This window comes from Ixodes scapularis, unplaced genomic scaffold (assembly GCF_016920785.2).
Source record: "Ixodes scapularis isolate PalLabHiFi unplaced genomic scaffold, ASM1692078v2 PGA_scaffold5__190_contigs__length_132052651, whole genome shotgun sequence".
NCBI lineage: Eukaryota > Metazoa > Arthropoda > Arachnida > Ixodida > Ixodidae > Ixodes > Ixodes scapularis.
Window position 1 is genome coordinate 63520399 of NW_024609880.1, and position 13563 is coordinate 63533961.

Genomic DNA, 13563 nt, shown 5'->3' on the forward strand with positions numbered 1-13563 from the left:
CGCTTCCTGTAGCTCAAAATAATAAGACACAAAATTTTGTTCTTTCCGCCCTAGTTTCCCGAAACGATTACGGAGAGCCACATGATGGGCGAAGTCCTGGTACCTTATTTGTAACGATCAGACAGCGGCATTGACCTGTGCCTCAATCGACGTCGCAAACATCAAAGTTCGTCATGAAAATACGAAACATTGTTCGTTACATCTGTTTCCTTTCTGCGGCGAACTGGTCCACTCCGAGCAACATCGATTCCTGGGTGCGCAGGTCCTCCCCTAGGGCCCTCCAGCTCATAGATCGCCTCTTGTTGCTTCCCGTGCCATGTCTGCCTCCGCGGAGACCTCCTCGATTCGCCTCGCTCTCGTGACCGGAGGTGGAAGCGGCATCGGAAAGAGCGTCTGCCATGCCCTTGCCAGCGAAGGGACTTGCGTGCTCGTGGCGGACATCAACTTGGACGGCGCAACCGCTACTGCTACGTCTCTGCCAGGTATGGACGTCTGCAAGGGCGGCCTCTGGGCGCCCCCATGTTTCTTCTAGCGTTTGTAGATAGAAGCCAGTATTTCCAAGTCTACTGTCAAGATACTTCAAAATTATTTTGACGCTCCGAGTCTGGCTGGGACTCGTGCAGTGTCGTTTGGTTCGACAGGTAGCGCCATCTTATGAGGAACTCTTAAAGCTCTGAAATGTGCCACGGCCAGAATAATTGGACCCGGTCTGAAACCGAACATCAGTATGCACTGCCCAAAGTTGCCCTGAAGAAAGGGGGGGGGGGGGGGGGGTGCTTATGTAGGGACTCTTCAGTGATTGACGTGCTAGACTTTAGCCGCGTGAATCACTGAAGAGCCCCTATCTCCTCGCCCCCCCCCCCCCCCCCCCCCCCTTTCCTGCTCCTCTCTTTCTTTTTGTAAGCGCACCAATCATAATGCAGAAATTTGCGTCTCGAGTTGCTCCCCGAGCTTTTCCAAATACGCGTATCGTGCAGTTTCGACACTGGTCCTCAATTAAATACAGGAACAGGTTTGTGCAGTGTCAAATATAAAACGACTTGAAACATGCGTGGGGAGAAAAATTACAACCGAAGCGAAAAATATCCCAAATATTCCAGCATTTTTTTCTTTTAATCTGCGAACTAATTGGCAATTTGACCAGACTCGTTTACATGTATTGCTAACATTTATAGCATAGTTTCACAAGGCTCGTTTTTTAACAACTATAGCTATAGACTCATCGACAGCGTGAGAATGACATGGCGTGTCTTTCGAACGCCCGCGGCTTCCAGCGTCCGCTCCATTACCTGCTAGAGGCATAAATTTCCGAAGCATATATGTATATATGTACATGAAGCAAACATGCTCGAGACCGGGCCGTAGATAACTCTGGCATCATGTCTGCATCAAAAGCAGCGTTTCTTTTTTTTTTTTTATCTTATGATGTATGAGCAGTGGGACTCCAGCATTGCAAGGACAATTTTCATCTGACGAATGCGTTCGCTGCCTCGTGTACTGAGAGCCTCATGTATGCACTTCCCAGGCATTCACCAACATCGTGCCTTTAAGGTGGACGTCGGATGCTCGACATCGGTGAATTCACTCTTCGAGAGTGTTCGGAGTACCTGCGGCCGCGCGCCAAACATCGTGGTGCACTGCGCCGGAATCCCTAGCTTGGCAAACCCCCTCGTCCACACCAGCGAGGAGGACTTCGATGAGACCATCCGGATCAACCTCAAGGTTGTTTGCCATTTGCACCTCATATATGGCGGCGTATTCGGACTATTTTACGCGCGGATTTGGCTTTTAGGCGTAACTGTTTCCAGGCATGAAGCTTGTTGCTTCGCGAGAGTACACTTAGGATATATATACGTGTTTCATACCGAGGCTGGATCTAGAAGCGGGTTGAACAATAGGCGTCTGCGCGTAGCGATCTCAAATTTCAATGCGACTACTCAAGATTTGAGCTATGTATATTCTGGCCTCCTAATGCACACTATAGGCATGGGCAGTACACCATTTCAACTCAGTGTGCTTGCACCCTATTGCGTCGCACGTATGCGGAGTGGCGTTGTGCACTCCTTCACATTCTCACCCTATCGAAGAACCTGACGACCTTGATGTCGTCCTAGAGGTCGTCCTAGACGTCGTCTCCTATTACGTCGTCCTTGAGGTCATCCTTTGAGGTCGTCCTTTAGGCCACACTAGAGGTCGTCCTGGAGGTTATCCTAGGCGTCTTTCTTGACGTCGTCATCTAGCACGTCGTCCTCGACGGCGTCCTTGAGGTCTTTTTAGAGGTCGTCCTAGAGGTCGTTTTAGACGTTTCACTTCGTCCTCCTCTAAGAACCTGACGTCTTTAGAGGATGTTAGGTCGCGTGACCTGACGTCACGTGAAATATGGACGAAACTGTACATGAGCACATAGCCGGTGTGCAACGCGTGGCACATAGGCGATGTGCAACGATAACTGCTATCGAATTAATAGATAATCACCCCTGTGGTTTCTACAAATTCACCTCGACCATCAAATTATTATCAGACGTGTTACAATTTTTTTTCCCATTCAATCCAAATAAAATACAGGTTGTTTGGTCTTACTTTGAACATATTTGTTTATATTTTTAAAGAGCTGACTGTCACACGAGTGCCGTCTTCATCGTGTATTTATCAGACTCGACGATCATCAGATGAGGTAATAACCGTCATCAGCTAAAATACGTTCATACCATTTTTATTATTGGATTAATGTGTCGTGTTGCAATTGCCGCATAGGAGGCAGTTACGACTGAAAACTACCAATTTAAAGTCCTTTTTTTCTATATAACTACGGGTTTCAAAATGATTCCTAAATAACTTTTTTTTTTCTTTTTGCGAGAGGATTCTGGAAATGACTGCAGAAAGAGCCGCCTCTGATGATGCGTCGAAGAGTGATACACCTGTTTCGGGCGTTTCGTCACTATTTCGGCAGCGAGACGTCGGCACATCCGCCAAGGACACTCGACCTGCCGAAATGATGAATGGCAAGCTACGAACAACGCCAACCTTTTACTCTTATCATGGCGCCTGTGGCGCGTCTTCGGCTGGTGCGTTTAGCATGCTATCCCACCCATATATCAAAAGTTCTCCCGAACTAGCAGCAAAGACGTCATAATAGCCGGCGATTGCCGATGTCTTCGCGGAGTTCCTTTAGCTTCCGTGCACTGTCTGGCAGCAGCGCGGCCTGCAGTAGAACAGTCCAGCACCGTTGCTGTGACAATGCTGATAGCGACTGGCGACAGCATGAGACTTCTACGACGTCATCTGACGGAAATCGAGGGACCACTAATTACTATGCGGCAAAAGCACCAGTTGCAGATGCGTTCCAGGTACCATAGTCCATCGTACAATTATTTTTATTATTATAATAGGGAGTCTCGTAATGGGGGCCCCAACGCTTTGGGACCCCCGAGCAGCTTGGGGCGTCGCATGGGGCATGCGCACAACCTCTGCGCATGAGCGGTGCAACGCCCCAAGCTACTTGGAAGGCGTATATAAAGTTTCGGAGCTCCCTATACTCCAAAACACTCAGGCTATCGACCCGCCATCTTTCAGGGGACTTTCCTGATGACCCAAGCGGCCGGCCGAGCCATGATCGCCGAGCGAATCACCGACGGAGCCATCGTGAACATGTCGAGCATGATGGCGAAGATAATCCACAAGCGCGGGAGCGCGTACTCGACCTCCAAGGCGGGGGTCGTGGCGCTCACCAAGGTTGCCGCCAAAGAGCTGGCTTCCCACGGCATTCGCGTCAACGCGGTGCAGCCGAGTATTGTGGAAACCCCGATGGTCCTCTCAAACAGCAACGCCGCCGAGCGTCTGGCCCAGGCCGCGACAAACATTCCCCTGGGAAGGCCCGGTCTTCCGGAAGACGTGGCCAAAGTCGTCAAGTTTTTGTGCGGCTCCGGAAGCAGCTTTATGACCGGCTCGGTCGTTGACGTGGCTGGCGGCTTGTGAAGCCGCCGTCAGACTGCTCACTTGATCACAGAAAAGACACGGAGTTTCTCCGCAGACATGACGACAGAATCGTCTTCGGACACGGCTCAAGCCTGCTCGAAGCATGTTAACTTTCGTACATAAATGTTTTTGTATGACCAGTATGTAACGGGACCGACCTACGAGAAATCAACGCGACGCAGACGGTGTCTGCAGATTGTTGTACGATATATTCGCAGTGTGACCGTGGCCAGAGGAACAAGCAGCGTGTGGCGAGCTTCGGGCATTTTATAAACCAAATCCACTCTCTGACGTCAGCCCACTGCGGTGGCGCTGCTGTCGGCACTGCGCATGCGCAGGTGCTTCACTCCTCCCGAATTCGGTTTGTACGCTCGCGCGGTGCCCGCACCCGGTGTGGGCGAACAAGGGCTTGTTTGTAAGCTGTGTGTTGGCGCGTGTAACCGCACTCCACAGTTAAAGCGATTGCGGTATTAGCCGATGGGAATTCCACCATCGAAGGACGGATCACCAAGCAAGAGAAATGAACGTACTAACCCACGCCATGCGTTTCTGAAGCCTTCACGGTGACGATGTTGTTGAGGCACACGAGATCAGGCTCGAACTATTACGTTCGTTAAGTCGAGCATAACTAGAAGGCGTAAAGGGTTCAAAATAAAATTGTCTCGTAATAGACACTTTTCGAAATTTCGAAATGATGCGTAGATTATGTGCGGATTCCATTAGTTGGTCATGCGCTATGAGCACGCATTGGACACGAGCGTTTCGTCAGCATTCGGAGCGTACTCGGATCGAAACGCATTCTACACGAGGCTGCGTCGGTACTCGGCGCGAACTCGGAGCCAATCACGGGCTTCACGCCGGAAGGGATGAGACCAACTAATGGCGTCTGCGCATAATCTATGCATCATTTTACAGCTTCAGAAAAGATCTGTTGGCCATGTTTGCGCATGTTTATCTCGCTACTGCAGCTTGATTTTCAATAGCTTCGGGGAATTCGTTTAATAGTCATTGACAAAGTGAGAACGGCGGGGCGTCTATTTCGAACACTTTTGCTCCAGCACTCATTCCTTCTGCCATGCTTCAGCTGCGCGCTCGCGCTCGAATTCCATGAGGCCCTGAGCGTTATCAAAGCTAGGACGCTAGCGTTGGGCACCGGGAGACAACTAGCCGCTTCGGTGGCTCCGAGGCGAGAGCGCTCGCCAACGGATCCCCATGTGGCGGGTTCGGATCCCGGCCGACGTGCCCGCAATCTGACGGAGGCTTATTGCGGAGAAGGCGCCGTGTAACCGAGCTTTCGGTTGCCCGTCAAAAGATCCCCAGGTGGTCCAAATTAACCCTCAGTCCTCCACTGGGGCGTGCCAGATGCCCGTCTTTGGTTTGGCGCGTAAAACCCCCAAATTTGACATTTTTCGGGAGACAACTGAAGCTGCTCCCTGCCGTTCTCGCCTCGCCAGTGACTATAGAAAATGTTCACGTCCCAACTTTCTGCCTGAGCCCGCGTGTCGCCAATGACAACGAGCAAAACAGGACGTGAACCCAATCACCCTGGTACGTAAACAAAATCGTCGCGCCTATTTCTTTGCCTAAAAATGAGCTCTCGAATACAATAACCTCCGAAACACCCTAAGAGACAGCAATCGACAATTCAATCGGTTAGGGTTAGCATGACAGACTATAGACACAAACCAGGTGAGTGGGTTCGGAAGATGTTCCTGGGACCAAGTGCTTCTTGGAAATTGTGTATAATCGGTGGCAGGTTAAGAGTAAAGTAAAAGTTCCTCCCGTCCCTATCCACTTCGGCGGAGCGAACGCTGGAGACAATGTCACCTTCCCTCCAGCGTTCGCTCTCCCAAATGGGACTTGTCTTAACCTGTCACCGACTTTAGTGTACTTGAGGTTTGGCATGTTTTGAGTTGACTGAAAAAAAAGTGAAAGCCGTTTACAACTTCCTGTAACGCCGAATTGGAGCGCAGCTCTTGAGGAGGAGGAGTGGAGGGTATATTCCTCCTCTTCCCTCGTGATCATGCCTGCTAGTCCTCCTCCCCTCCTGCTCCCCCTCCCTCTCCTTTACCACCTTTACCGGGCGGGGGAGGAGGGGGGAGGAAGAGGAGCGGAGGGGGAGGAGGAGGAGGGGGAGGGGCGACGCCGACGCCAACGCCGACGCCGCACAGGCTGGAAACGGGTCATGTGACCCCCTCCACCCGAGGTCACGTGACCCGCCCGGACCATACTACACAATGAGGGGAGGAGGAGGAGAAGGAGGGGGGGAGGAGGAGGGGGGGGGAGGGGGAGGAGGAGAGGGAGGGGCGCGGTTACGCCGACGGCGACGCCGATGGCGACGCCGACGTCCAGCCTGAGCTCAGGCTGGAAACGGGCCCCTAAGAGCTGCGCTCTAAAAAAATATCCTGCAAAAAGAAAGCAAATCGCCGGTCCTTCGACCCCCCCCCCCCCCCCCCCCCCCCCCCCCGGCAGTCCAAAAATAATACTCACTTTTTTAAGTTCGACCGTAACCGAGGATATGATTCTATGGAGCCATTCACACAGCGCCAAAAGTGAATCGTCGCGGCGCCTCTTTGTGTGTTCGACATATTGTATGTTACCCACGCCGCGTTTCTGCGCTCCTTTTTTTCTGTGCGTCACTGGTTTAGTCGGTCTTAGCAAAGCCACAAAGAAAACGAGCGCCGTGGTGACGTACTTTTGGAGCTGTTTGATTTGCTGCTTTCAATGGTAGTGTGGGCAGCGAATAATAATAATACTCTTTATTCAGCCTAAAGGGCTGCGACACCACAGAAAGGCCATTGGCCCATACCTGAGGCCTGCAGTGCCGCATTACTACAAACAAAACAAAACAGAACAAAGGAAGGTTTTCACATGAAACATACACATAACACACACATACACAACACACAAACACACACATGTGCGCTCGCACACACACACACACTATGGGGGACGGGAAAAGAAAGGGAGGGTAAATCATTGTTGTTGGAGGTGGCCCGATGCCTCCTCGCTCCAGGTTTTAACGTCTTGCTGCTCAAGGAGCGGACACTCCGTCAGCTCCCTTGGCAGAAATCGCCAGAGTCCCACAGCCATTAACAAAAGAGAGTTCCGATGCCGCACAGTTTGGCCGAATAGCGGCTGCAGACCCCCAGACCTAGTCCGGCGCAGATGCTGCACCAGTGAAAGCTCAGAGTCCCTTGGTAACAGGCAGGTGGCCAGGAGCCGGACGGATGCCACCTGGCCACCTGGAGTGAGTGGCTTCCATCCCACCATCCCTAAACGTTCCTGTGGTGTTATGTCGCGGTAACGCGGGAGATCGGGGGAGGCCTCCCGCCGCAGAACTGCTTAGACAACACGTCGCGGCACACTCTTGAGGGATGCCGGCAGAGAGAGTTGGTGGGGGTCCCAGACTGCGGCGTAGTATTGTAGGTGCGGGAGGACGAGCAGTGTAGAGGTGCCGCACCATCGGCTTCAGCTCCGCAGGTAATGTTTAGCACGAAGCCCAGCATACGACGGGCTCTGGAAGTCACCTCGCTGATACGAGTTGGAAAAGTTAACTTGGTGCCGATCGTCACATTAAGGAGCCTTGCACGGCTGGTAACAGGGAGTGCCGTCCCGTTCAGGTGAAGTATGTTCTCAACGCTAGCATGCCTCCTTGACGGAGGGATGAGGGTCGATGAACACTTTTGGATGTTAAGGGGTAGCTTGTTTTGGACAGACCAGTTGTGGACTGTGGTCAGATTGTCCTGCAGTTTCTGATATTGGAGAGGGTTCTGGACAGGTTGGGCAATTGTTAAATCGTCAGCATACAGGATGCGATGTCATTTGTAAATATATTAAACAGGGTGGGTCCCAGGACACTGCCCTGTGGGATTCCTGACAAGACGCAGTTTGCTGCTGAGATTGCCCCTCGGAATACCACTCGTTGCGAGCGATTCAGTAAAAAGTCTAAAATCCACTCCTTGAGATATCTTGTTATTCCCGTCTTGGCAAGCTCCTGGCGAAGAATTCCGTGGTCCACCCTGTCAAACGCCTGTTTGAAGTCGAGCTGCACGACTTCACAGGGGGTGCGGGCATAAAGAAATGAGCTCAGCATGTGAACAGTGGTAGCCAAGGCTGACTCACAACTCCGGCCGGGTCGGAATTCATACTGGCTGATGCTGCTTCAGTTGTTGGAGGAGCTTTTTGTTGATGATCCGCTCGATTGTTCTACACACGACCAGGTAATCCAAATGGGCCTATAGGAGGCAACCAATGACGTTGGGGATCCATTTCCCTTATGTACAGGCGTAACAAGGGCCAGTTTCCACTGGTAGGGACCCGTGCTGGCTCGCAAAAAGTTTGTAAACAGCCGCATGAGTACTGGACTCAGACGGTCAGAGCACGCCCTTAACAGCTTTGAATGCACACCATCCGAGCCTGCACTTTGGGAGGGTTTCAGGTGCCTCAGGGCCTCACAAATATCATCTACCTCTATGTCCACACGTCCGAGCGGCACAACGTTTTAGGAGGGGGTAATGTCGGTGTTCTGGGGGTGTCGGGGAGGGTCTGACGAGAAGTGGGCGCTAAACATTTCAGCAATGGCTTGGGGATTCTGCAAGATGACTCCGCCAACCGTACACTCCAGAGAGGACGAAGACTTTCTCCGACGGTTCACATATGACCAGAAGAGTTTGGGGGACTTGAGTGCTTTTTGGGCAATCGCCTCCATGTAGGACCTGTGAGATGTATAAACTTCTTTCTTTAGATTTTTCTGGGTTTAACGTGCTAGGTTGAGGTGGCATAGATTGTTAGACTTCTTTGCTTTTTTTTTAAAAAAAGATGCGCTTCTGTCCCGAGATCTGTACGATGGTTTCAGTGATCCAGGGGGACCTCTGTCTTCCTGTCGAAACTTTGATGGAAACGCACTCCTTCTCGATTGCAGTGATTATAGGTCCAGCCAGAAGTCGTAGGCATCGTCCACAGATGGTTCATTCGTAGTAATTACACTAGGTGCCAGGTGCACAAGACTTCTGAGGTGAGTTACGTCAGTTTGTGAGAACAATTGGACCCTTCTTACATATTTGCCGAACTTGGGGAGCGGCAGGAGGCTCTCGAGGTATATCTGGCCTTATGGTCAGACCCGTCAAGGCTGGGTTTCAAGGAGCAGGCAGAGACGAGCGCAGGGTTCGTAGTGAAGGCCAAGTCCAGGAAAGAGGCCCTCTGTGTGCTTGTTTGGTACGACGATTTGTCGCAAAATTGAATAAATCCATCTGTCTTCATTACGTCTATAGAAGCATGTCATCATTCAATGCTGATGAAAGGGGGGCCGAGATATCCGTTCAATCAACATGGGCATTAAAATCCCCAACGATGTTAACGTTCAGGTATGAATTTGCAGCAATGCGCTCCAAAGAGTCGTTGAGCAGGATGTAAGATGCGACTCGGGTAGCCGGCGGACACTAGAAGCAGCCAAAGAGCACTTTCCCTGCTTGTGGGAGATTTCAATAAACAAAGCCTCAAGACCAGAAACCTCGAAATCTTGACGCCTTCATCACGGCAAATGTCGGGGGACGACGAACATAACCCCACCTCCACTACAACCCTCGCGGTCTTTCCTACGTGCACAACATGGCGAGCAGTGCCGCCCACAAGTCCATCTAGCACTGAGGCGTCAAGCCACGTTTTGCTAAGGGCAAACAGTGACACCATCTCCGGGGAGGGGGCAACGAGCACCTGGAAGTCGAGCAACTTGTTCCTTACAGAGCGGACGTTGGAAAACCAGAGTGCAAGATTCGAGTGAGCGTATGTCGAAGCGTGGGGTGCATTGTTTGAAGAGACTGGCAGCGGTAGGTGATGTGACAGTGTCGGCCGATAGGCCTATAAGGTAAATGATGTGACTGTTGACGGCATATATTAACCGCTTTTCGACGCTGTCCTCGGAAGTCAACTCGTCGTCTATGACGTATTGAAGGAGAGTGGATCTCGTTCGTGTTATAATTTCTGGACTGTCGTTGAACTGTAAAGTCGGGGGTCACACTGCCTATTAGCGGCGACATGTTCCGGTGGCGCCCTCGTTCGGTTGCCTTTCGTGAAGTCATTACCTCGCGAACAACAAGTTCGATGGTGTTTGTAAAGGGCATGGTGGAAGCCTGAAATCATAGCGCTCTCAAAGCAACACTGTCAACACCGTCAAAATTGAAGTTCTTACATTCCTCTTATTTCCGTCGATGAGACATCCTTTGCTGACGTTAGTCAGCATTCGGCCAATTGTGGTGGGCCGACCACAGCGACGCTTTCGATCGCTCACGCCGCCAATACCCCATCGTACAAAAGACGATCTGCCAACACGATTCACTGCAGCGTCCGTGGTTCGAATGACGCGTGCCCGAGCTTCTCCTCCAACTCATTGCCATGGAGCATTGGAAGCACGGATCTCGCGGTGAATCTGTTTGCAAACTGTCTTTCGTATCATGGAAGCGTGACCCCGGCTTAAAGAGCCTCTGACACGCCAAAAAAATTTTTTTGTTTCGTGCTAGGCGTTTAAATGGCATATCAGGACATTACAAAAAAAATTTGTTCCACTATTAGCGGCGAGATGTTTTGGTGGCGCCCTCCTATGGTTCCCCCTTGTTACGTCATTACCTTGCGAACAACAAGTTCGATGGTGTTAGTTAAAGTTGTTGTTCCTCCCCGGTGGTGTGGGAGGCAGGTTCCGCTTCGATGGTCTGGAGCGTGGTGGCACGAACGTCGCTGAGTGACGGGTCGACTCACTGCTTGCAGAGGACTATGTGCATTTATTTACACTCTAGTTACAAGTCCCAACTTGGGAAACCATCCTGCCTCGTCTCAGGTCTCGACCCCCGTCCCCAATTTCTCTCCGTCAAATCCAAAGTCCGAATCCCTCAAAATCCTCTCCGCGCTCCTTTTGTAGGCCCGTAGGGGCCTCCTTTCCCCTCAGGAACCGACCAATCTCTTCAAATTCAGCCACTCACACGTGGTACACTGTTCTCCAATGGTCGGCGAGCTGTCATTTTAGCGTCCCAACCGCCAAACCCAAACTCCTTGTAGAGTTGTTCTCTGCAATTTTCCCAGCCTGACTGGCGCCAACCGCTAAGTTATTGCATCGGGCAAAAAGGACAATTTTACACTAAGCGGCAAAACCCTCTGCTTACACGCACATTCGATTATAAGGCACAAGCATCTTCCAGCGCGGGCTCTTTCGGTCCCGGTCCGAGCAGACCCCCGAAACCCGAGACGCTTCTTAACGACCGGCGGGGGGGACCGCTCCCGCGTCGCGGCCGCTCTGGCCCCGCCGACCCAAACGTAGAAAGCTAAAAAAACACAATGCCGACGCAACTCTGGAAAGATAAACTTTCCTAACCAAAAGAAAACACCTTAATTAATAAGCATGACTCCTAAATACTTAACTGTGTTTGTAAATAGCATGGTGGAAGCTTGAAATCATTGAGGTCTTAAAGGAACACTGCCAACACCGTCAAAATTAAAGTTCTTTCATTCCTCTTATTTCCATCGATGATAAATCCCCTTTCCTACGTCATAGTCAGCGTTCGGCCAATCGTGGAAGGCCGACCACAGCGACGCTTTCGGTCGCGCACGGGGCTTATAGAGTTGCGTAGTTTTTTTAAATAAAAAAATAGAAATACGAGGCCCACTTCAAAGTTCCCGCCAGTGCACTGTGACGTAACAGTGTACCGCAAGGTGTCGGGGCGGTCAGAAGGGAGGCATCGCCGGAAGTCACGTGAGTTGTATCCTTCCTCGTGCTTACCGCGAGCGCGTGTAATATTTTTTTTTAATATTTTGTTATTCTTCGTACCTCCACGACCGATCCAAGCAGGCAAGGTTTCTTTTATCTGCTTTTCATCGCTTAATGTTGCTGTAAAGGTAGAAAAAGAGGAGTCAGTGAATTGACGTGATCAACTACAATGCCTAGAAGCTGCTGTGTGAGGAACTGTCCCGGTATTTCAGCAACTGAAGAAGAGATCACACTGCATGCATTTCCGAGAAACATACAAGAGATGGACCGGTGGCTGACTGCGGTTCCCGCAGGACAGCTATTAGAGTCCGTGGGTAGGCGATGGATATGCTCGATGCACTTTAGTGATGAAGATTACAACCCTAGGCGAAGTTTACTAAAACTCGCAGGTCTCGATGTGAGACCTCAACTGCAGGTCTGTAAGTTTCCTGCTCATCTCCCTGCAGCAGCGGCACTCAAGAGGCTTGAATTCAGGCATCGCGACGCATTGGCGGCATGCGCGCCTAGTAAACAAGTTCTACTCATGTTCTACAAAACACGTACTTTATTCTTGACGTTTACTTGTACATGGTGCCCTCACCAGTTCGTATTCTTGAGACGGCAGGCATCGTCAGCCTGGAGAGTATCCGATGATTCAACGACCTCGGTGCCTGAACCTCCAGCAATGCGATCGGGCGTGCCGTATGCTAGCAATCCTAATTTCTGCGAGCGTTCTAATTTTTTTTTTCAAAACTCTATAGCTTGTTTTGTGCCCAGTATAGCTCTGTATCATCGCACTGATGGCATGCACTCGTACACTGGCTTGTACTCGCAACGCTTTCATCAATGACCTCCATCACGTCGATCAACTGGCTCTTCGTCCTCAACTTTTACAGCACGCAAAACTAACCAACGGTACAGCGATATAATAAAGAGCTAGTGGAACTGAAACTTCGTTTTCTACAATCGCTCGTACAAAAAGCAGAATAAAATTAAATAAAAAAAAAGTCTTAGGCACGGTTGCGGAGAGCACGAGGAGTGAAACTCACGTGACTTCCGGCGAACCCACTTTTAGTGACGTAGGTCGATGCCTCCCTTCTGACCGCCCCGACACCTTGCGGTACACTGTTACGTCACAGTGCACTGGCGGGAACTTTGAATTCGGCCTCCTATTTCTATTTTTTATAAAAAAAATAAAAAAAAAAACTACGCAACTCTATAGTGAAACAATTTTTTTTTTGTAATGTCCTGATATGGCCATTTCAACACCTAGAACGAAAAAAAAAAATTTTTTTTTTTGGCGTGTCAGAGGCCCGTTATTCGGTGGTCTACTTCCATGGTAGCACAGAACACACTGCGATTTCTTCTTCAGTGAAACCATGTTGGAACACATAATTGCAAAGTCATCTTAACAACAATAAATCACCAAACGCTTTATGAGTTGGCCTAAGTAGCACCATAACTTACATGCTCCTACCTGTCATAAAATTGTCCTTATAAGGGGAAAAAATTGTCTCGCTTTGTATGCTTATACAGCCTTGATGTTGGTACGCCTCAACGGGTGACCGGTCACTTAGCTGTAGATGAGAAATTTAGTCAGTGCAGTACAACCGCCAACCTGGGGTCTTTAACGTGCATCACGCAGTAGTGATTACACGAACGCTTTCCGTTACAAAACTCATCCAGATCGAAACGCGCAAGCTTTCGCTCCACGCTCCGTGCTGGCACGCGTTAGCCCACTCGGCCACCGCTGGAAAAAAACGCGTTATGGTCAGCCTGTATTATAGATTTGTTAGGAATTATAAATCCTTACCTTACACCAGATGCAAAAAGTAAGTTAAAAGTGCCATGAA

At 50.4% G+C, this 13563-nt stretch overlaps 1 protein-coding gene across 1 annotated transcript; it reads left to right on the forward strand.

The window, feature by feature from the left end:
- The first annotated feature begins 316 nt into the window (after positions 1–316).
- LOC120840910 (estradiol 17-beta-dehydrogenase 8-like) lies at positions 317–3975 on the forward strand. Its single transcript, XM_040211683.3, has 3 exons — positions 317–482; positions 1526–1722; positions 3574–3975. The coding sequence occupies exons 1-3, from the start codon at positions 317–319 to the stop codon at positions 3973–3975; spliced, it is 765 nt and encodes a 254-aa protein (XP_040067617.1).
- Positions 3976–13563: the final 9588 nt, after the last annotated feature.

What these genes read in the sequence shown, in the direction of transcription:
- LOC120840910 (XM_040211683.3), top strand. Translation starts at nt 317, where the DNA reads ATGTCTGCCTCCGCGGAGACCTCCTCGATTCGCCTCGCTCTCGTGACC. An exon ending in TACTGCTACGTCTCTGCCAG is followed by an intron (nt 483 to 1,525) that starts GTATGGACGTCT and finishes TGCACTTCCCAG; the next exon opens with GCATTCACCAACATCGTGCC. An exon ending in CCATCCGGATCAACCTCAAG is followed by an intron (nt 1,723 to 3,573) that starts GTTGTTTGCCAT and finishes GCCATCTTTCAG; the next exon opens with GGGACTTTCCTGATGACCCA.